This window comes from Halichoerus grypus, chromosome 7 (assembly GCF_964656455.1).
Source record: "Halichoerus grypus chromosome 7, mHalGry1.hap1.1, whole genome shotgun sequence".
Lineage (NCBI taxonomy): Eukaryota > Metazoa > Chordata > Mammalia > Carnivora > Phocidae > Halichoerus > Halichoerus grypus.
Genome location: NC_135718.1, coordinates 106216730 through 106237284, shown reverse-complemented (window position 1 = coordinate 106237284; position 20555 = coordinate 106216730). Strand labels below are relative to the sequence as shown.

General features: G+C 47.2%; 1 protein-coding gene across 5 annotated transcripts in view; it reads left to right on the top strand.

Moving 5' to 3' along the window:
* ASTN1 (astrotactin 1) overlaps positions 1 to 20555 on the top strand; it is a 302019-nt gene that overhangs the window by 257349 nt on the left and 24115 nt on the right. For all 5 annotated transcript variants that reach the window (XM_078078005.1, XM_078078004.1, XM_078078003.1 and 2 more), the window contains 3 exons: positions 10082 to 10350; positions 15931 to 16064; positions 19922 to 20073. In XM_078078005.1, the coding sequence (XP_077934131.1) occupies positions 10082 to 10350; positions 15931 to 16064; positions 19922 to 20073 (555 nt within the window). The remainder of the gene's footprint in view (positions 1 to 10081; positions 10351 to 15930; positions 16065 to 19921; positions 20074 to 20555) is intronic.

The window sequence follows — 20555 nt, the reverse complement described above, 5'->3', positions numbered from 1 at the left end:
AATGGAGACCATTACAACATTTCCTTGCTGGTTGGAGTAGTATTATTATTGAATAATATTTTTATTAAAAATTTCTAGACCATTTGGTAGTTAAAGATATTTATAAGCCAGACTCCACAGTGTCTCAGCAAGGCACTGAATCTCTCACCGTGGAGCCACATAAGCCCCAAGAGGCTCCCACCTGTGTGTAACTCATGTCTGCATCCTGGCCACCCTCACACACACACACACACACACACACACACACACACACACACACACTGTGCACAGCCAGGCTCTTGTCATGTGGAGCCGAGGCAAATACTGGTCACATGTCCATTCTACCCATTTCAGAATTGTCAAGGAGTTTCTCTCAATTATGCTTGTCTTGTCCAGATTTGAAGCCAGAAAGAAAAGAGATGGTGAGCTCAGCCTGAGTAGGAGCATATGGGGCAGGAGATGGAGTAAATGGAGGAAAAGGTAGAAGGAGTCAGAAAGTGTCCCTGAGGGGATGGTTCTGGCAAAGCTAAGGGGACTCATGGGCACCCCGTAGCTGGGAAATAATGCTGCCTGGTAAATAGAGGGGAGCATCATTAATTCCATTCTGAATCCGACTAGAAGCTCCGAGAGGCCCCCAGTGGAGCCCTCAACGTTAGCAGAGGCCCACGCTGGGGCCGAGAGCTCTCGGTTTCTCTCTGGTCCAGCTTCCTCCCTCTCCTTGTGCCTGGGCTACTCCCCTGAGCGATCCTGGCTCCTTCTAGGGGAGGACCCCAGAGAGGGGGGAGCCTTCTGCTCTTGAGTGGTCTGAGATGCACACTTGGCTTCTCAGCTCAGCTTCCCAGACAGGAAACACAAGACTGGCAGGGGGGTTGGGGGGAAAGCCTTAGTCTCCAGACAAGTGCTTGGGAGGCTCTTTGCTGGAGCCCGCTGAGTGTGCCCACTCACTCATGTGGTCTCTCTGCTAATGGAGATTTGCAAAGAGCCATCCTGCAGGTGTTCCTCATTTTCACCTCTCTCTAAGCCTGGTCCTCCCCCCTCCCTCCCCATGCCACTCTGTCTGGCAAATCAGCAGGGATAATCCCATGCAGCTCTGCACATCCGGAAGGCTGTGACTCTGAATCTCTATGTTGGGTTTATTTTGATGTTGACAAGAAGCTGCACACAGCTGCAGTGGGGCCTCGGGACGCTGAGGGAGCTGGAAACTTCTTCCCTCTTCCTGTTGCCTGGTGCCCTGGGACGAAGTCCAGCGGGTGAATGGCCAGCTCCCGAGTGGCCAGCAAATGGATCGTCACTGGCAGTGGGTCAAGGGAGGGCTCAGCAGGTGATGTCACAATGCTAAAGGCCATGGACATTGCAGTGGGTCGAGTGGTGTCCCCCTAAAATTCTTGCCCACCTGGAACCTCAGGATGTGATCTTATTTGGAAATAGGTTCTCTGCCGATATAACAAAAATGAGGTTACCTTGGACTTAGGGTAGACCCCAAATCCAATTAACTGGCGTCCTCAGAAGGGAGAGAGAGATTTGGACATCCAGGAGTAGGCCACGTAGCAACTGAGGCCAGGACTGGAACAACGCAGCTCCAAGCCGAGAGTCTCCAGGAAACGCTCCGAGCCACTAGAAGGTGGAAGAGGCGAGGAAGGTTCTTCCAGAGAGCCCGCAGAGGGAGCGTGGCCCTGCCGACACCTTGACGTTGGACTTTCTGCCTCCAAAACTGGAGGAGTAGATTGTTGTTGCTGGAAGCCACCCCGTGGGTGCTGACTTGTTTTGGCAGCCCTAGGAAATGAAGGGGGAGGACTTGATAAGAACAAAAACCTTGGGTAAACTGCTCAGAGTCGCACAAATGACGTTTTGGTGAATAAGGAACGGGACTGTAAGAGGCAAATGAAAAAAAAATGGAATCATGTCCACATTACAGAAGGGGGGTGTTGGACCATGTACCCCTACATTTATGACACTCCAGCCAAGGCCGAGAGAACACCTACGGGGTGCCAGGTGCTGGGCTCTAGGGATACACTGGTGAGTAAGGCCCCATCCTGGAGGTGCATGGGGCAGACAAGACATAAAACCAGACCCTGTCTGACACAATGCTGGGCGCTCCTCTGGACACGGGCTCCAAGCACCAGTGGAATTACTTCTAGTTGGGGTGACAGGAGCAGAGAGGCACTTGGTAAACATCTAGGGAAGGACGGAAGCAGGGAAGAGAGAAAGACAGACTCTTTGGGTATGTGAGGGGAACAGTGGTACCAGCCCCGTCTCCCATACCAAGCACATGTGTGCACTTAGTAAATGCTTCCAGATCACCCCCACCCCCACCCCACCACCTCAGGTTTCCTGGCCTGGCCCTTATGGTGAATCCTAATGAGGCTTTTGGGTGCAGACTTGAGGAGTTGCAGGCAATAAAAGACCAGAGAGAGCTAAAATCCCTCTGCTTCTTGCCATCCCCATATATTTGTTGAACACTTATCAAGTGCCAGGCATGGGGTAAGAACCACCACAGTCCAGCAAAATGTAAGGCAGCTCCTTGCCCACTGGGGACTAGCAGTCTAGCTGATTAGAAGGGCTCATTTCTGAAGTCAAAGCTTTAGGACTTCCTAGGAATTCTTGGATTTTATTTTTGATCCTCTTGAGACACATGGGCTGTGTAGAGACAGGTCTCTGGGCATCTCGGTGGTTCACCGAGCTATCTTCATTTTCCCCTCTTTGCACGAAGTTTAAGATGAAAAGGGGTGCAGTGGGAGTCACTGCTAGGCAAAGACTATCTTTGTGTTTTTATTAATCCCTTGGCAGATGCTGCTATGTCATTTTTTGGACCCAACCTCTCCTAAATGGACCGTCACCATTACTGACCAAAAAAGAGGCTGACAGAGGCTTTGGTGAGTTCTGGTCAGAGGTTTGGTCAGTTTATTACTCAGTTAACTGTTCCCGTGCCAAAGAGGACTAACGACTTTTGGCAAAGACAAAGCACTACGCCCACACCAAAACTTCAGTTTCACATGAACTTAATTAGCCAGGAACCTCAACCAGGTGATGATTTGTTTGACACGCTCATTAAGGGGGGAGGGGCAATCTTAAGAAAATGTAACCTTATGTTATCAATCAATTTTTAAAAGCCTTCTGGGGTATATATACCGTTTTATTTCTGTCTCCTACAGCTTCCAAATCTGCATAGTCATAATTGATGAACAAAATTATCACCTGGAGGTGCCTTGGGGAAAGGTTTAATTCTGTTTGGTAGACAATGTTTCACGAGGCAGGCAGAAAATTGGAAAACTGCATTTTTAGAGAAGAAAAATGTCAACAAGAATTGGAGGAAAAGTAAGCATTTTCTGGCTAAGTATCAATTAAACAAAAAATTCAATTTTCCAGAAGACACCTTTTCTTCAACCTCCCAGCTAATGGTGCTTTGCTGAGGTGCCCAGTGGATATTTGATGACTGCTAATTATTTACATTGGACCTCACCACACCCAGAGATGTTGCTCATCCTTATAAAAAAGACCATTTGCTATTTCCAGAAACTTCCTCCAGAAATACCAAAGAACTAATTCTGAAGTTTCAGAAACTTTAATTTTAGAACCAGAAGTAAAGAATATATCCTGACAAAAGGATATCTAAAAAAAATTGTGAATTCATTTGTAGGAAAGGACAGGAGTATAAACCCTATGGAGCTGGGACTGTTTCTGAACGTGCTGGACAATCGCGAACCAGTGGTTTTCTAGTATTGAATCCCAAAAGCACATCCCCAAAGATGTGCTTCCTCTGAGCTAATGGGTAGTGATGAATGTGTGGCTGGAAACTCGGGTGGGCTCCAATGTTCAGGCTGAGCTGGGGTTAAGTAGGAAAACTGCAGAAGACAGAGGTTTTCACGTTTCATCCTTAGGACTGTTCTCAGGGTTCCAGAGTGTCCCCCGACTCTTGCTGTTACAAGCACTGTCTTTTTTTGCTGGGGAAGTGGGATAGCCGTGCTGAATCCTGGTACCAGGGCTGTCACTCAGCTCTCAGCGCTGGCCACGCCCCCACAGCAATGTGCCTTCCGCCTCAGCTGCTGTTTGGTGCCCGTGGCTCAGGATACCAATCAGACCCTTTAGCCCCTCTGCCATTGGTGGCTACAGCTTCCCCACATTGATTCGTCACAGGAGAACTACCGTCTGCTCCTCAGAGCCACAATTGGCTGCCCCTTTTCTGAAGCTTAAGTCCTTCAGCTCCAACGTAAATAACTCCATGCCCATCAGTAACTTTGGGATGCCTGTGTGTGTTTCACACAATTTGCAAGATGTATTTCTGCAGTATTTCTTCAAATCTTTGCAACTGGATAATCTCAGGCCAAGTCACATTTGTACCTGACAGGAGGGGAACTTGCTCTGGATTGCTGTTCCTCTTTTTAGGAGAAAACTAGAAAAATCTCCAAAGAACCCAGGACAGCAAGGAAGGAAATGAATTGAAACCCAGCCTGTCTCGTTAGTACCTCATCACTTTATATACAAATCATTATGAATGATTTATTAATTCGACAAACATTTGTAGGCATTCAATAAATATTTGCTTAATGAATTGCCGAATGCATTAGCTACTTGTTAGGCACTGTGGGCTATGACACTGGAAGAACAAGACACAGTCTGGCCCCCAGGGAGCCCATCTGATGGTGTGGCTGGTGGGCGGGGTAGGCAAGAAGACAAGGCATTGTGAGAAGAATTAATTTCAGAGAGTACTCAGTCCATCCCAGGCACCATGAAACCCTCTTCATGGATTATGTCAGTTAATCTTTACCACAGCTTTACTAAATCAGTTCAGTTATTATCTCCTTTTTATATATGAGAAAGCCCAGGCACAGCAAAGTTAGGAAACTGACCCCAAATCATACAGCTCGCAAGTGAGAAGGTCAGAAATCAATCCCAGGCAATGTGACTCACACTTCACCCCATAAGCCGCTGTGGCATCAGGGCAGCTGTGGGCGAGAAGAGGAGTGGATGGTTCAGGGAGGTAAAGGGTGTGAAGACTGGGCAATTGGTTGGAAGGGCAAGGGAGAACCAACAAGGAAGCTGAGACTTCCACGTTGAGCAACGAGGAAGCCAGTGCGGTTTGCTGAGCTAGCACCTTCGAGTGAGGAGCAGGTTGCTGGGGACAGTGTGGAATGACCACAGCAGTTGGGGACACGTTGAGTTTGAGGTGCCCCTTGGACATTCAGGTGGATTTCCAAGCAAGCTACTAATGAAGCTCTGCTATACTCATGGGAGAGGTCCTGGCGAGAGACAAGAGAGTTGGCTGTTGTTGGAATAATGCTTCGTTCTTGCCGCTTGATTGTTTAAAGCTTTAGTAAGGGGCTAGCTGTTTACAAATGCCTTGGTTGTATTCTTTATGTTTGACTTGTGTTTAAATTTTAAATCTATGATCATGAGTTATTATATTCACCCTCTTTACCCTCGTATATATATACACACACATACAGAGAGAGAAACATATATATATATACACACACATACAGAGAGAGAAAGACGGGTAGAGAGATGATGGCTATGGATACACTTGAACTAGGTAAAGGAGTTTCCAAGCTAAAGGCACAGTTACTGGCCCCAAGCACTCATTGTCTCATACAGAGGAGTAGAGAGAAGTGGCCAGCTTATGCCGTCTCCTCTTTCACCTGATTATTAATCCATCACATTGTACTTTATTCAGGTCTCAGAGGCTGTCTTATGGCAAGTCTAGGAGTTAAGTTTAAGTCATCCAGGGTGACTTGAACCTCTCTGTCCAAGGACGTGACCGAACATCCTAAGAGACCAATCCGAGCCAGAGTGCATAGACGGAAATGTGAATTCAGATAACTCCAGGACACCCTGTGTGAACAGGAGTAGGCTGGAGAGGCGATGGAGGGCAGGGTGTCGGTGGGCTCCAGGGCACAGTTAGCCATGGCTGTGCTTCATTTGCCCCATGTCAAGCTTTCTTTCTCGCAGATCCTAAGCTATCTCCGAGAGCTAGGATCTAATTAGTTTGCATTTGATTTCTTTGCCGCCTAATGAACTACCTCTGTAGTTCTAGCTGTGATGTCATTAACATCTCATTGCCTTGGGCACCAACTCCTGAGAGAGAGTCTTAAGCAGTCCCAGAATCCTACAGGAATCGTACCAATTTCCTTCATAACGACTCATCCACCTCCATGACCTGTTGGTTCCTACGAGCAAAGCAGACCCTGTGTGAGGATGGGTCAGTCACTTTTAGCATCCTCGTATTGTTCCTGAGTCTAGGTGGGTCAGGATGTACATGCCTAAGGCCATGGGCACATCCACAATGAGATTCTGAACATTGAGGATGCCAATATTCTCATTCCACAATATTCTATTGGGGAAATTCATCCACTGTGTGCTGTAGGATACAGATTTAGCCTAAAGCAAATGGCATTTATTTATAGCAAACTGTATTTGCAAAATGCTTTGCAGTTTTGGGGTTGTTAACTACATTCCAGGTTGGCTGTTCTTCTACTTATAAGAAAGCTAAGTGTCATGGCTGGACTCCAAAGCCTCCCTGAGAGCAATTAGCTGAATTCTGCAAATAGGAATCAGAGGGGGCGACACCTGGGTGTTCTGGATCAGAAGGCACCTTTGCCTATTATAATCTTTTAAGACTTTAGCTGTAGCTTCTTTCTTATGTCCAGAGACCCTATAATTTGTTGAAATCGTATATTCATGTTATTAAAAGACAGTGTAGTGTCTTAAAGTGCTAGAGCGTTTCCACTCAGGATCTAGAGGGCAGAAGAGTCAAGAAGAACCTACAGACTGTAATCCTGTGTGGTCAGTGGAGGGGGGGAGCCATTGAACCATAAGGAAATAAGGTGGGGTCTCCTCCCTGTGACTCTCCACACACCGACCTCTCTACTGCCTACCCCAACACTGAGGGGGAGTTAAAAGCAAATGTCAAAGATCAGACTCTCCTGAAGATTTTAGGATTTGGACTACTCTTTCACTTGCCACAGACATGATGGTTATAGGTGCGCTCTTTGGGCAAAGGGAGATTTATCTGAGCTTTCACCATCAGACTCCATCATTTTAAGGGGTATTTCCCAATTGTGTCTTAAACTGCACATGGAAAATGCATTTCCTCTTTGAAAAATCTCTCTCACAGACACATCTCTATTCTTTGCTGGAGCCTGAATAGATGGCTTTGGGAGTTCCCTGCTCATTACCTCGGTATAAATCCAGCTCCTCTCTAGACAGCTCCGTCCTGCATGATGAGGGGACTGCAGGGGCCTTCAGCAGGCCCGCTTTCTAAGGACCTGAATATTTTCAGGAGAAGGAAAAGAGGATTCTGGATTAAAACAAGAATTTGGAGGTCTGCCACCATTTCTTTTGCATCCTCCTCCCCACGCCTCTCTTCTCCCTAACCTTGCACCTATCCGGGGCTGGAGGATATTGAGCGGGATTCGCTAAGTCTTGATTTTAATGGGGATAGTCAGAAGACAGCCGCCAGGGAACAGCCCCTTAAATGTTTACAGCAATTACAAGCCTTAATGAGGGAGCGCGGGAGGGCAGGGAGGTGGGCACTCAGCTCCACTGTGTTTGGGGATGCAGTGCCCTCTAGTGGCCTCATCTGTCTGTCAGAACGGTGCATCCCAAGTAATGAAAGGGCCCCCGGCCTACAGAGGGATGTGTATGGGGGGTGTGTGGTGGGGAGGAGGCGGCGGAGTTCCTGGGTATTTGGGGATTAAAGGTGAGAGAAAAGGAATGTGGTGGCAGATTATTTCCCCCTTGAAGTAAATTTTACCCCATGTGAAGGATATTCAGGGGGATTTTAATTTTCTGTCTCTCAGTTACTTCTGTCTCTCGCTGTGTATGTTTCTCCTAGGGATACATTTTATGGGATTATGTTACTCATTAATTTTTAACTATTTCATTGAAAAAAATGGTACCACAACAAACTTTGTTAAGTAGCCAGGTGTTACTTTTCCACAAGTTTTTCCGTGGTGCCAAAGTGGCCCCACAGAATTCATCGCAGATTATTTCCTCTCACAGAAGAGCATTTTAGACTTGATATCCCCATCTAGTGGTCATTTCGTGGGAACTCTTTCCCAGCCCCTGTTGAATCCTTTCTCAACAAGGAGGGCTGTGGGTTGATGAAATGCCCCTGGTCCTCCAAGAGACCATCAAGCTCTCTGGCACGGTTTGCATAGCAAAATTTTTAAAACTTTATCTTGAAAAGAAACACTGTGTCTTTTCTGATTTTTTTTTAAATTTCATTCACTTTCCCAGTGAAAGGCGGCCTGTTTTTCTAGAAATCATTTCAAGAATCCAAGACCTCATTCACTTAACTTATCTCTACCTGGTTCATATTAGCTGTTGAAGAAGGCTGAGGCCTGGCCAGGGGCTAGGTGAGGAGAGTCCTGCTAGATTGTGCTCACTCTACAAATATTCCCAGCCACGGGCTTGACTGAGGTGCCTAAACCTGAATGTCAATCAAGATTTACATGTGGCTCTGAGTGACTCTGGGGCTGGCCGGTGTGGGCTCCTGGGCCTCCCTGTTTGATAACACCATTCTTTGCTTTGGTGTGTGCAGTTATGCAGTTCTTATAACCTAGGAAGGCTTCAGTTCAACTCTGGGTTTGTTATTAAACAAATTGCAAATGTGAAATAAATTATATCTCACATTTATAGTCACTGAGTGAGTCCTTTGCGTTAATGTGCAGAAGGAGTCCCATGTCAGTGGAGCTTCTGGATGGAAGATGCCTCATCCGCATACTGAGGATATTCATCTGGGAAACAACAGTGTTGAAATGTCTCATGACGTTTGCAAATGGGCTCATATTACATGGCAAACACAAGGGAGGAGGGCAGAGAACTCCCTGGACCCCACAAGAGAGAACCCTGTTAGAAAGTCAGTGAGTTGTAGCTCACAGTCACCTTCTGAAACTCCTTTGCAAACCCTTCCAGCCATTTCCCCCAAAGATCTGGCCCATCAAGTACCACATTCCTGAGCGGTTCAAGATGACCAGAACGAGTGTTCTGTATCTGCCTTTTATTTCTAGAAGCCCAGTGGTCTCCACGAAATTGTTTCATGTTCGGGCCTGTAGCTGTGTCACGAAGGGTCTGGGATCTCTTGCGGAGCCCAAGGGCTTTTGGTCAGTGGACTGTACTTCCAACTTCATCTAGCATGAATAAGTTAAATGGGAAATCATGAAGGCTTGGAAGACAAATATCAAGCCGTGTTTTCTTCCACAGGGAACAAAGTTTTACATATTTTCAGGTAGGCATTTCTCATCTTTGTCACCAAAAATAAAGCAAGAATTTCTCTAACTACTTTTCACTCACCAATCAAGGACGTTATAAATCCATCTCTTTGGAGTGCTTTGGAGTGCCCAAACTCCCTCCTGTCTTCCGTGCATTGATGAATAATAAAGCATAAAAGTCCTCTTCCTTCCCAATGACTTAAAGGCTTTGGAATCCGACAAAATTTGATTCAAATCCCAGCGCTTACAACATATTAGCTGTGTGATCTTGAGGCTCTTGGCCTCACTTTCCTCATCCATAAGATGGGTGCAATGGTAGAACTCCATGCAGAGAGTTCTTGTAAGTGTTAAAAGAGGTCCGGAACAGATCTCACTTCATAGTTTGGGTAACTCTTACCTATAGTTATGATTAAACTCTTATGATGATGGTTGGACATGCACTAGCCACTGTGTTATGTACTTTAAAAACATGTTGCCTTTTATTCATCGCACAATGCTAGAGGTAGGTACAAGGAATATCTTCATTTTATGGATGAAGAAACTGAGTCCTGGGATAATCACTGTTGTTACTGTTGTTACTGTTGGGATTATTGACGATAGTCGTAGATCCTGCAGACACTGCAGATGCATCCCTCTGAGAGGATCAGTGGAGCTGAGGGTTCTCCAAAAGGAAACAACCTGATCTCATATTTGGAAGGTCATTTCCAACTCTAATAGGTTACAGGGAGGACGGGTTCCCCACATTGACTGGGACATTAGAGTCACATCCTTAACAGTGACGTTTTGTGACCTTCCTGGGATTTGACTCCAGCACTCAGGGGCCACGAGATCACGCAAGACCTTGCTCTTTTGCCTCATTGCCTCATTGCTCCTTTTCATTTTGTGTCTGGCAGGCAACTCCCCATCTGACGAGTCGGAGGAGCGGGAAAGAGACCCCAAGGTGCTGACGTTCCCAGAATACATCGCCAGCCTGTCAGAGACTGGCACCAAACGCATGGCAGCTGGAGTCCGCATGGAATGCCAGAGCAAAGGACGATGCCCCTCATCCTGCCCCCTGTGTCATGTGACATCCAGCCCTGACACTCCTGCTGAGCCAGTTCTGCTGGAGGTGACCAGAGCAGCCCCCATCTATGAACTGGTGACCAACAACCAGACACAGAGGGTAAGAGGCTTGGGACTCAGGGAAGCATCAGCAACAACAGATGGCTTTCCAAATGGCCGGAGTGGGGGGTGGTGACAGGGTGTAGTTGAGTTCTGTGCTAGAATAGGGATACTGAGACTTTTTGTTTAGCTAATCCAGGCACATAATTTGCTTAGATTTGCATGTTTGCATATTAAGTCAAATCAGTGCATCCACAACACCCATGGTAATGACTCAAGAGTCACAACTCAGCATTTGTGTAGATTCTTGAGCAACAAGGGCTGGGAAGAGAAGGTAGGCAGATCAGGAGGTATGGCATTCATAGTCACCAAAGTCATTGTTCAGAAAGCCTCAGGGGACAGTTATGGGGGGAAGGCTGGCTCCCCTAACAGATCCCAAGCCTGGATTGGCTGCAGCGAGGCTAGGAGTGTGTCAGGCATAGGTTCCAAAGGGAACGGTCTGATCTTAGCCTGGGGGGGATGGTGTCATGCCCATGGCTCTGACTCTAAGAACAAAGACCACAAAACCCCACATCCAAGCACATATTCTGCCTTATATTATACTGCTAGGTCATGACGTGTCCCAAGCACCCCTCCTTTCCCTGTGTGGCTCCCTTTCCAAAGGTGCTACGAGAAAATGAACGGACCCAAAGGGATAAGCTGGAGAACTGTGGCAGAGACAGTGGCTTAGCTCATTCCCTAGCTCTCTGATCTCCTCAAGGACAGAAAGAACAGAGTGGGTCACAACACACACAACAGCAACGATGATGACAATGACAAGAATAAAAACACAAAAGCACAGGGTGTGGGGCTTCTGATGGTACAGGCAAAGGTGACCTTGAGGGACCAGACCATAGTAGAGTCAGAGCAGAGAGCTCCTCACCTGCCTGAGAGCTGTGTCCATCCAGGTAGGGTGATGATTGCTTTCTCTTTCCCCTTTTAAGGGACACCTGGTGTGTCACAGTTGTTTCATAGGTGAAGCTCCAACAGCAAGGAGGGATTTTGCACGTGTATGCTGCTCTTGCCAATGATAGTTCAAAGCAACATTCCTCACAGGAACGAAAGGATAAGTGGTTCCTTTGGCCTATGAATTCCTCTTCATTCTGATGGAAGTGACTGGGGAAGAAGAGCTGGGGAGAAGAGACCATGGAAGGGTGGCTTGCAAGGATGATAAGGACGGGTTGATGTCACCATGGAGACCCAAAGCTGCGGTGGCTTTAATCCAGTGCCCTTACCTGCCCCACTTTGTCTTCTGGGAGCACCCAAGGCTGCTGCAACTGGTGCCCCAAGAGCTCCTGAGCACTTGGCCTGGACCAGCAGAGGCAGGGAATACACTCATAGCACCGTCCTATGGGACAAGGCACGCGAAGCTGCAGAGTAGGGAAGAGCTGGGTGGGAGAGGAGGACAAAGACTCCCAGCATCCTGCAGGGGCGTCATGGGTAAAATGGGGAAGCTGAAGGAATTTGTGTCTTTAGCATCTCCCTCTCTGGATCTCCTACTTGCCAGACCTTGGCCCTTCCCTGTCTTCCTGCACTGGTTTTAAGAGAGGGGTTGGGAGAGATCGTCCATCTGGCCGTATTTGAACACTAATTTCTGAACACGTAGACAAGGTGGCCCAAGGTGCTTCCATCACCATCCCATGTTTCTTCTCTCTCATTCCTTAGACATAGTCTGTCTTCTCTGTTCATTCTCTCTGTTCCTCTGCTTTTCCTTCTAATTTTCCCTTTCTCACAAAGAATGCAGATATGGAGTGAAAAAGCAAACAAAGAGGGGTGCTAAGTCACGACACCAGTAAACTCGGTGTGTGTTCTTATCTCTACCCCTCTGGTAGGTCTGGGGCCAATTTTCTAACCTCTCTTGGCCTCCTTCTGTTGGGCTAGATCATCTATAATGCCAAATTTCAATCTAGTGATTAGAAACAGTCTAGAAACAAATAGGTCAAACTATATAACCCACCAGACGTCTCCAACCCAACATCTTCCACCCCAAACAGTTACCATTGTGCTTCAGTCTCGGTGAATGGGATTCTTTTCTACCAAGTTGCCCAAGCTGGAGGCCAAGTATGCTTCCCTGACTTTTCTTGTCACTCCCTAACATCTATCTATCATCACCGGGGACTACAAATATTTTGAATCCATCCTCCTGTGATTGTACCCCCATCACAGTCATCCACTGTAATAGCAGGCCACCCTCTTCTTGTTACGGTAGCCTCTTACTGGTTTTCCTGTGAGACCAGTCAGAGTTTTCCGTCCGATATGGACATCAGGTCCTACTGCAGCAGGGCAATTCAATAGCTCTGCAGAATCTGTTAAATACAATCTAGAGTCCTTAGCATATCGTTATAAGGGCAATTCATTGTCCAATTTGGTCCTCGCTTACATGGTTAGGTTGTGTCTACTCTATGCTTTATATTCTATCCTCCGAATTTTAACTCCTGGTACCTCCTTAAACACAACACATTTTCTGTCATGCATCTGGCCCTTCAGACTTGTCACTCTCTCTCGCAGGAATGGCCTCTCCTACATTTCTGCCAACAGCATACTCCTGCTATGACAGTACTTCCAGGTTTCAGCTCAAGCATCCACAGCTATGACAAGCCCTCCCTTGTTCTCCCAGGCCAGCCCCTGTTCCTTCAAGTGGCTTCCATTGTCTGTGTCCCTGCATCTTCTGAAGCACGTATCACCTGCTGTCACGAGTGCTCATGTATTTGTTTACGTATTTGTCCTGTAGACTCTGAGAAGCACTCATTCTTCTATGGAATCCCAGCTCCTAGCTGACATGCAGTTGGCACCCTGCTGGATAAATGAATGAAATAAATAAATGGAAGAATGAACGGAGGGGCGAACTTGGCCTGGAAGTTCAGCTGCTTTCCCTAAAACAAAATAAGAACAAAAATGGGAAAATCCTATTTCTTTTTGGGAATCAGGATTAAATCTAATAACAAATGAGGATCCCCATGCAATGCCTGCCACATTCTAGATACCAAGAAAAATGTAATTTTTTTTCCTCTTCTTTCCAGAAGGGCTCTTTCTTGATTTCCCCTCTTCTACCCCAGCCTATCTTCCACAGTTACCGAAAGCCCAGGATTCAGGGAGTAGGAACTTGTGGAATTGTGTGAACCGAAGGTGGAAAGTTAAAGCTTTTGAAGAAACGTCTGTCATCATAAGTGTTGGTCTTTACTCCTTTGGGTTGAAAATCGGATCATGTTTCTCCCCTGTTTAAAACACTTTCCCCTGCTCTTAGAATGTGACACCGCCCCTCACCATGGACCACAGGATCTCTGTAACCGGCCCCACCCCCTCCCACTTGCTGAGCACCTCTTTGTCCTTCACTCTGGCTCTTACAGCCAAAAGAGCCTTTACTCGGTTGATTTTAAAGGTTAACTTTCACCCAGGCTGAGGTCATCTTAATACTGGTTTTCCACCTGGAACCAGATAACTCTTGATCTGTCCTTCCCAGTTCAGATAAAAACACATATCCTCATGGAGGCCTTCCCAAACCCCTCTGTGAGATTATCCCCCCTCCTTTTCCCTCCTGTCCCAATTCACCCTTTTTCTTTGGAGCACTTACCACCAGTCCTACTAATTTGGTTGCTTATGTAACTTTCGTCTGTTCCTTTGTTTGTTATTTGGCTGCAAGATGTATGTGGGCAGGGGCTGACTATGTCTAATGCCGCACTGTATCCTTAATGCTTAGCACAGCAGCCAGACCCTTACAGGTGCTTAGCTAGTAATTGTTGATTGAAGACTGCACGTGGGCAGCCACAATTTCCTCTTTATTCTACCTCTCTCAATGGAAGTCGGTTTTCCTAGTTTAAGAAAGTATACTTTTGATTTGAGTTTGGTTCAATCAGGCAAAGCATGAAGTGAGCACCTGCAGTGCACCAGGCTTCCTGCTAGGAGCCGGCGGACAATCAGTCACATTGAGCTCAGGTTCTGGGGTGGCCCCCACTCACTAGCTTGTGACCCTGAACAAGTCACTAACCTCTTTGACTCTAAATGTCCTCCACTGTAAATCCTGTTTATCATGGAGCTCAAACTACAGTGTTAGCCCTAAAAGGGCCTTGAAATTCTAAAACTACACATATATACTGATAATCAAGAATTGGTCCCTGCTCCCTAGAAGCTCCCAATCTGGGAGTAGGAAGGTGGGAGCGGGGTCAGTATGAACCCTTATGTGAAGTTCTGGGAGAATGTAACTTAGGGTATTGGCTTTCAGCTTAGACATTTCAATTTTTGTAGGGTTGTCTGTCATTTTTTTCTTATTCTCTTCTTTTTTCTTTTCCTTCGTCCTTCTTTCTTTTCTTCCTCCCTCCATATCCCCTGCCCCCCCCTTCCAATATTTTGGCCTAAAATTTTCCAAGATGGCTGCTTCATTTCTCTAATTTACCAATTCTGTGTGGGTTTGGTAAGAGTGGGTCAGAGAGAAGAGACTCAAAGGAAAAGCAGAGGCTGCGGACGGTGAGCTGACCCAGACAGAAAGCTGACCTCGGCCAGAGGGCACGGCCACATGCCTGTGGCCAGCCTTGCCCTCTCCCTATCCCTGGGCTGGGGTTGAGGCAGCAGGGCCCCACTGAGTGGTCAGTGCCCATCAGGATCTGCTTCCTCACCAGGGAATTATCCCATCTCAAGTTCTGTTCCCTGACTAGTCTAATTTTATCCTTTTGTCCTTTCATCAACTAGGGAATATCTGCTGTGAAATCACTGTATGTAAAGAATTGTCCTAGGCTCTGTGGCATTTGTATGCTTCCACAGAAGACCCAAGCCTGTCATTCAAACATAATAATAATTGCTGACATTTATTGATTACTGATGTAATATTTATATGTGACTAACACATGCACAGCACAGGTATTATGCTATGCCCTTTGGTGTATATTATTTCGGGTCATCATCACAACAGTCCTATGAGGAGAGTGCTGTTTCTATCCCATTTTTCCACTGAAGAAACCAAGTTGATCTAATTTGCCCCAGGTCACATGGCAGTGATTTGCAGAGCCAAAGTCCTCACCCAGGGCAGACAGCTCTGGAGCGCAGTTCACCTGGTTGCTGCTCTGTTTCTACCTTCTACCAGGAAAGAGAGGCCTCACACTCAAGCACAACCCAAGGCAGATCTGCATAAATATTGTACGTGGGGTACAAGGCATGCTGAAGGAATGTGGCAGAGGGGCAGTGCTGGGCAGGATGCGAAGGGCAGATGAGGATGCACAGAGAGGCATTTGAGAAAGGGCCAAGTGCCTAAGGGTGGAGAGAAGAGGGGTCAGGGCAGTGGATGGTCAAGAGGTTATTGTTGCTAGAGCCCTGGGTGTGGAGTGATGGATGGAGAAGAAGGGAGAAGTAAGACTTGCTTCCAAGGTAACAGCTGTCAACCATAGGGGTGAACTGGCACATTAATGAGAGAGCAGCGCCAAGGAGGTCCTGCGAGGTCTAGCTTCCCAGAATCAGTCTCCTGGGGTAGGAATTTTAGATCAAAAAAGTGGTGAAGTGGTGCCCCAGCCTACTGGCTGAAAGTAATCTAGAACCAAGCAAAGCCTGGATTCTGTTTCTTGACTGTGGTGACCCAGCCCTGGCTCCCGGACACTTACTCTTCCTTCTCTTGCAGCTCTTGCAGGAGGCCACCATGAGCTCACTCTGGTGCTCAGGGACTGGAGATGTCATCGAGGACTGGTGTCGATGCGACTCCACGGCTTTTGGAGCGGATGGACTTCCCACCTGTGCACCTCTCCCACAGCCTGTGTATGACTCCCCTTCTCTGCCTCTGTGTTGCATGCCCGCCTCCGCACGGTTCTGCAAATGTGTATTACAGGGCGTCCACTTGTTGCAAAGCAATAGACCGGGGGCCAGGGAACAGGAAGAAAAACATGAGGCAGCTCCTGGCCTCAGCGAGCTTACAATCTTAGGGATGCAGCACGCAGAGTGTCATAGGAGAAGACATGGTCTGATAAGAGTTATCAGAGACGTTTAAGTCAAGTGTGAAAGGGAATGGTCAAGTCTGAATTGGGGGCAGGCGAAGGCTTCATGAAGGAGATGGCACTTGAGTTTCTCCCTGAAGGTAGAGAAGATGGACGGCATGGCCAGAATATCAGAGGGCTAAAGTGACGTTGCAGGGGAGGAAGTGAGAGATCGGTAGTGAGACTCTACTAGGCCAATGACACATTTCCTGGGTGGCAGCTCTGTGTGGAGCCATTAGGTACTGTTATCACTTCCGTTTAAGAGACAAGGAAATGCATTCAGATGGTCTGAATGATTTTTCCAAGGCCCTCAAGCAGGAAGCAGAGCCACCACCGCTAAGAGGCCATGATATCAGCCATGATAGTGTTGAGAGGACACAACGGAGAGATGATCTGGGGTAGAACAAATGGGGGGGGTGGTGGAAGGGGGGTTGCGGGTGACTTGGTGGTGTGGGAGGGAGAAAGAGGGAGAAGTTGAGAATGGACCTATGACTTCAGTCCCGGTGGCTGGGAAGACGAATAAGCCACAGCTGAGAAGAGAAGCATCCGGGGACATGCACGTTTGAGGAGGAGACTGTGTCCAGTTGGATCCATCTTGGAGGTATAGCGGGGCAGTCCTACCGAGATGTTCAGAGGTCAGAGGGAAAGACGGTTTGGAGAAATAGACATCTCCTAGAGATAAGAAGATTTAAATCAACCCCAAAGAAATGAGCAATGGAACCCCAGCTATGAGAAAGGATCCTCTCGAATAAGTATCAACTGGAAAGAGGAGAAGGTCAGAGATGAGCATTAGGGGCTATTTGCATTTGAGGGGTGAACAGAGTACAAAGGGTTGTCAAGGTGGTTCAGGAAGAACGTGTCCAATTTCCTTGCCTCAGGGGAAGGCTGCACAGAACTGGCCAAATCCCTGTAGGCAGGCACCCCCTTAGCCTCTGCTGTGACATCTGTACTGGGAGTGACGCACAGACATATGGTGTCTAATAAGGAGTGCTGGCAGGAACCGTTGGAGTCGCATGGCCCCATGGGCTGGTGAGGCAAAAAAAGCCCAAAGGGAGGATCAGGACCCGTGGGAATAGGAGGCTGAGTCAGCAGGAGCGAGCCAGCAGGAGGACACCAGCCAGTGAGAGGCTGGTCGTGCAGATGCTGCCCTCTGGCCTGATGCAGGGAAGTGCTGTTGGGCATCAAAGAGCCAGGACTGAACAGGAAGAGAACCAAGAAAGATGAGACACAACAGTAGACTCTCAGCGCAAACCAATGTCTTCTCTTGTCCACGTGCCCTCTCTCTATGGGTAGTTTTAGATACACCAGCGCTTGGCTTCTTGCTCTTTATGGCCATGACTTGGACCTCTTGAGTCAAAGGAGAATCGAGGTCATTATTAGTCAAGGTCCTTTCTTTTGGTATAAAGGGAGCCACTAGAAGCAGATGGTGCTTCTAGATGGATTCACCCACTAAGAAAACTACCTCATTTTTGACACAACACCGAGGCCACTAAACAGTTATCATGAGGTGGACACAAGATTCAACCATTGGTGTCTTAGGGCTGATTTTCTTTCTAAACCTGCGTTTACTGTATGTTATTGCTAAAGATCAAATTGGGCTAAATTTCCATAAGCAGGAACATCTATTAAGGACTTCACTTCTCTTGTCAACTTCAATCACTTCTTTTAGTAGCAGACCTTAGTTTCTTGAACGTTTCTTGGTAATTGGAAATAGAAATGCACTCTGGTTTCACATGAGTCTATGTAAATCATGCATGCCGCTGTTTCTCAGTAGAGGCCAGCTTGGGTCCGCATTTTCACAGAATCTGACTTCTCAGAAAGACTTAGTTACTTACTTAAGCTTCCTAATGCTTTTTTCTTCAAAATAGCACTCGGCATATGACTCTAATTAATGAATTCGTCAATATCCGCACTGTTTTGGGTCTACTCCATCTTTCATGTCATCTTCAAACTATGCACTCCTTCATAGTAAGCCACTAAGGAGCATGTGTTTTGCATTATTTTCCCACTGGTTGAATTCCTTGCTATTGCTCCCACAGCCTCCCGTGATTTCTTCTTAAAGTTCTTATCACACGTTATTATAATCACATGTATAATTGTATGTTTTTCTATTGACCACTCCACAAAAGAAGGGGTTATGGGGCGCCTGGGTGGCTCAGTCGGTTAAGCGTCTGCCTTCGGCTCAGGTCGTGATCCCAGGGTCCTGGGATCGAGCCCCGCATCGGGCTCCCTGCTCCACGGGAAGCCTGCTTCTCCCTCTCCCGCTCCCCCTGCTTGTGTTCCCTCTCTCGCTGTCTCTCTCTCTATCAAATAAATAAATAAATCTAAAAAAAAAAAAAAAAGAAGGGGCTGGAGCTGGCTCGAGCACCACTGCATCTTGAGCACCAAGCACATTCTGATACGTAATAGGTGCTCAACAAACATTTGCTGAATTGAAATTGACCATTGCCTTGGTGTGTTCCATCTGTAGCACTTGGCACAATGACCCCCGAGACCAGTGACAGGCATCTGTGAGCTGAGTAGAGAGCAGAGGTCGATGATTATGGGAGGTCGTGAGATATGGGGACCAAGGATGAGGGTGAATGGCAGGGATGGCATGTGATGGACGGAGACTGGAATGAGCAGGAGCCAGGAAAATCCCCAGAAGCCAGTGGTCTAGAAAGAAACCCGGAATTGGAAGCAAGTGACAAATCTGAGATATACCTATGAAGTCAGAACAAGGTAACAAATTGAAACCACTTGGACCATTAGGAGATCCATACCACGAACGTCAATAATGTGTAGTGAGTCTCTGCAAGGCACAAGGACGTATGAGATGGCAAGGCAAAAGAGTGGTGAAAATGGACTATTTGCATGGAAGGAGGAGACTCTGAATTGGGAAAAGCAAAGAAAGACTGGAGTCGGGAATCAGGATAGTCAAAGAAACCCAAGAACAAAAAAAGAACCTGAAATCAGAGCTCAAGTTTGCAGCCACAGGACATCACCCCGAGGAGAACTTGACATGTGGTCAACTTTCTCTTGCCTGGTAAAGCCCCGCAGGAGCATGGCCTCCAAACCGAGCCTGTTACAAGGCCCAGCCAGCAGAAGGTGTCGGGAAGGAAATATGTTAGTACCCATAGCAACAGGGGAAGCCAGGGTTCCCCCCACAGAGTAGATCCTGGTAACGCTATGGAAACTGAGCCTTGTTAATGCAGGGCTCTCCCAGACACCACCTCAGTGAGCCTTGGCATGAGCTTTATAGGCACATTCTCCTATTTTCAAGGGTAAATCCAGAAATTATATTTGCAAGAAATTATATTTGTAAGTAGGGCCACCCAGAAAGCCCTGCCCACTGACCCTATAAGATGTAGGTGCTCATTCATCTTTGATTCACCTACTTATTTATTTATTTGCAAACAGATGTTGAGTTCCTAATCTGTAAAAGGCACTTAAGAGTAATAAAATACAGATTCTGGGGACCTTCAAGAACCATTGCTCTCTAGTGAAGGAGACAGGCGCTCAGAGAGATTGTTGCAGTGGTTGGTTAAGAAAGGTTAGAAGGAAGACTTGAGGGCATAACAATTGAGAAGGTGGCCAGTATCAGAAGAGCATCGCAGGACCCAACAGGTCCCCATGTCATGTCTCTTCCTGTCTTGCACTCAGGCTGAGACTGTCCACGGTTCATGAGCCCAGCAGCACCCTCGTGGTCCTGGAGTGGGAACACTCAGAGCCTCCAATCGGGGTGCAGATTGTAGATTACCTCATCCATCAGGAAAAGGTCACTGACAGGATGGACCACTCCAAAGTGGAGACAGGTGAGCCTCTCCAACTTCATGGGCTCATCTTAATCCATTGGTAAAAAGAAGAGAAAAGAAAAATGTCCTGCCTCCTGGCCTATGCTCCAGGTCCCCGGTGTCCAAGGGTCCCCGGTGGTTGGGTGGTGGGGTGGGGGTGGTGGGGGGTGGGTGGGTGGGTCGGGGTTGGGGAAGCAAGAACAGCCATCTCGTCCATTTAAGAGTTTTTGCATGGTGAGCATCTGACAAAGTCTTGTTTTGATTTTGTTTTTCTTTTTGTTTATTAAAGAGGTGTCCATTTCATTGCCTCTAGGCACACTCACAAAGAAACAACAGTACAGTACACTAGTTATCCTAGCCCACAATTAAGAAACAATTCTGTGCTAACCACTGCCATGATTACAGGAAAAAAAAAATTCCTTTGCTAATAACCCCCCTCTGGGCAAAAGCATGCGCAAACAGATGTTACCCCATGTCTTGTCCTAAAGCAAACTCTGCAGTTG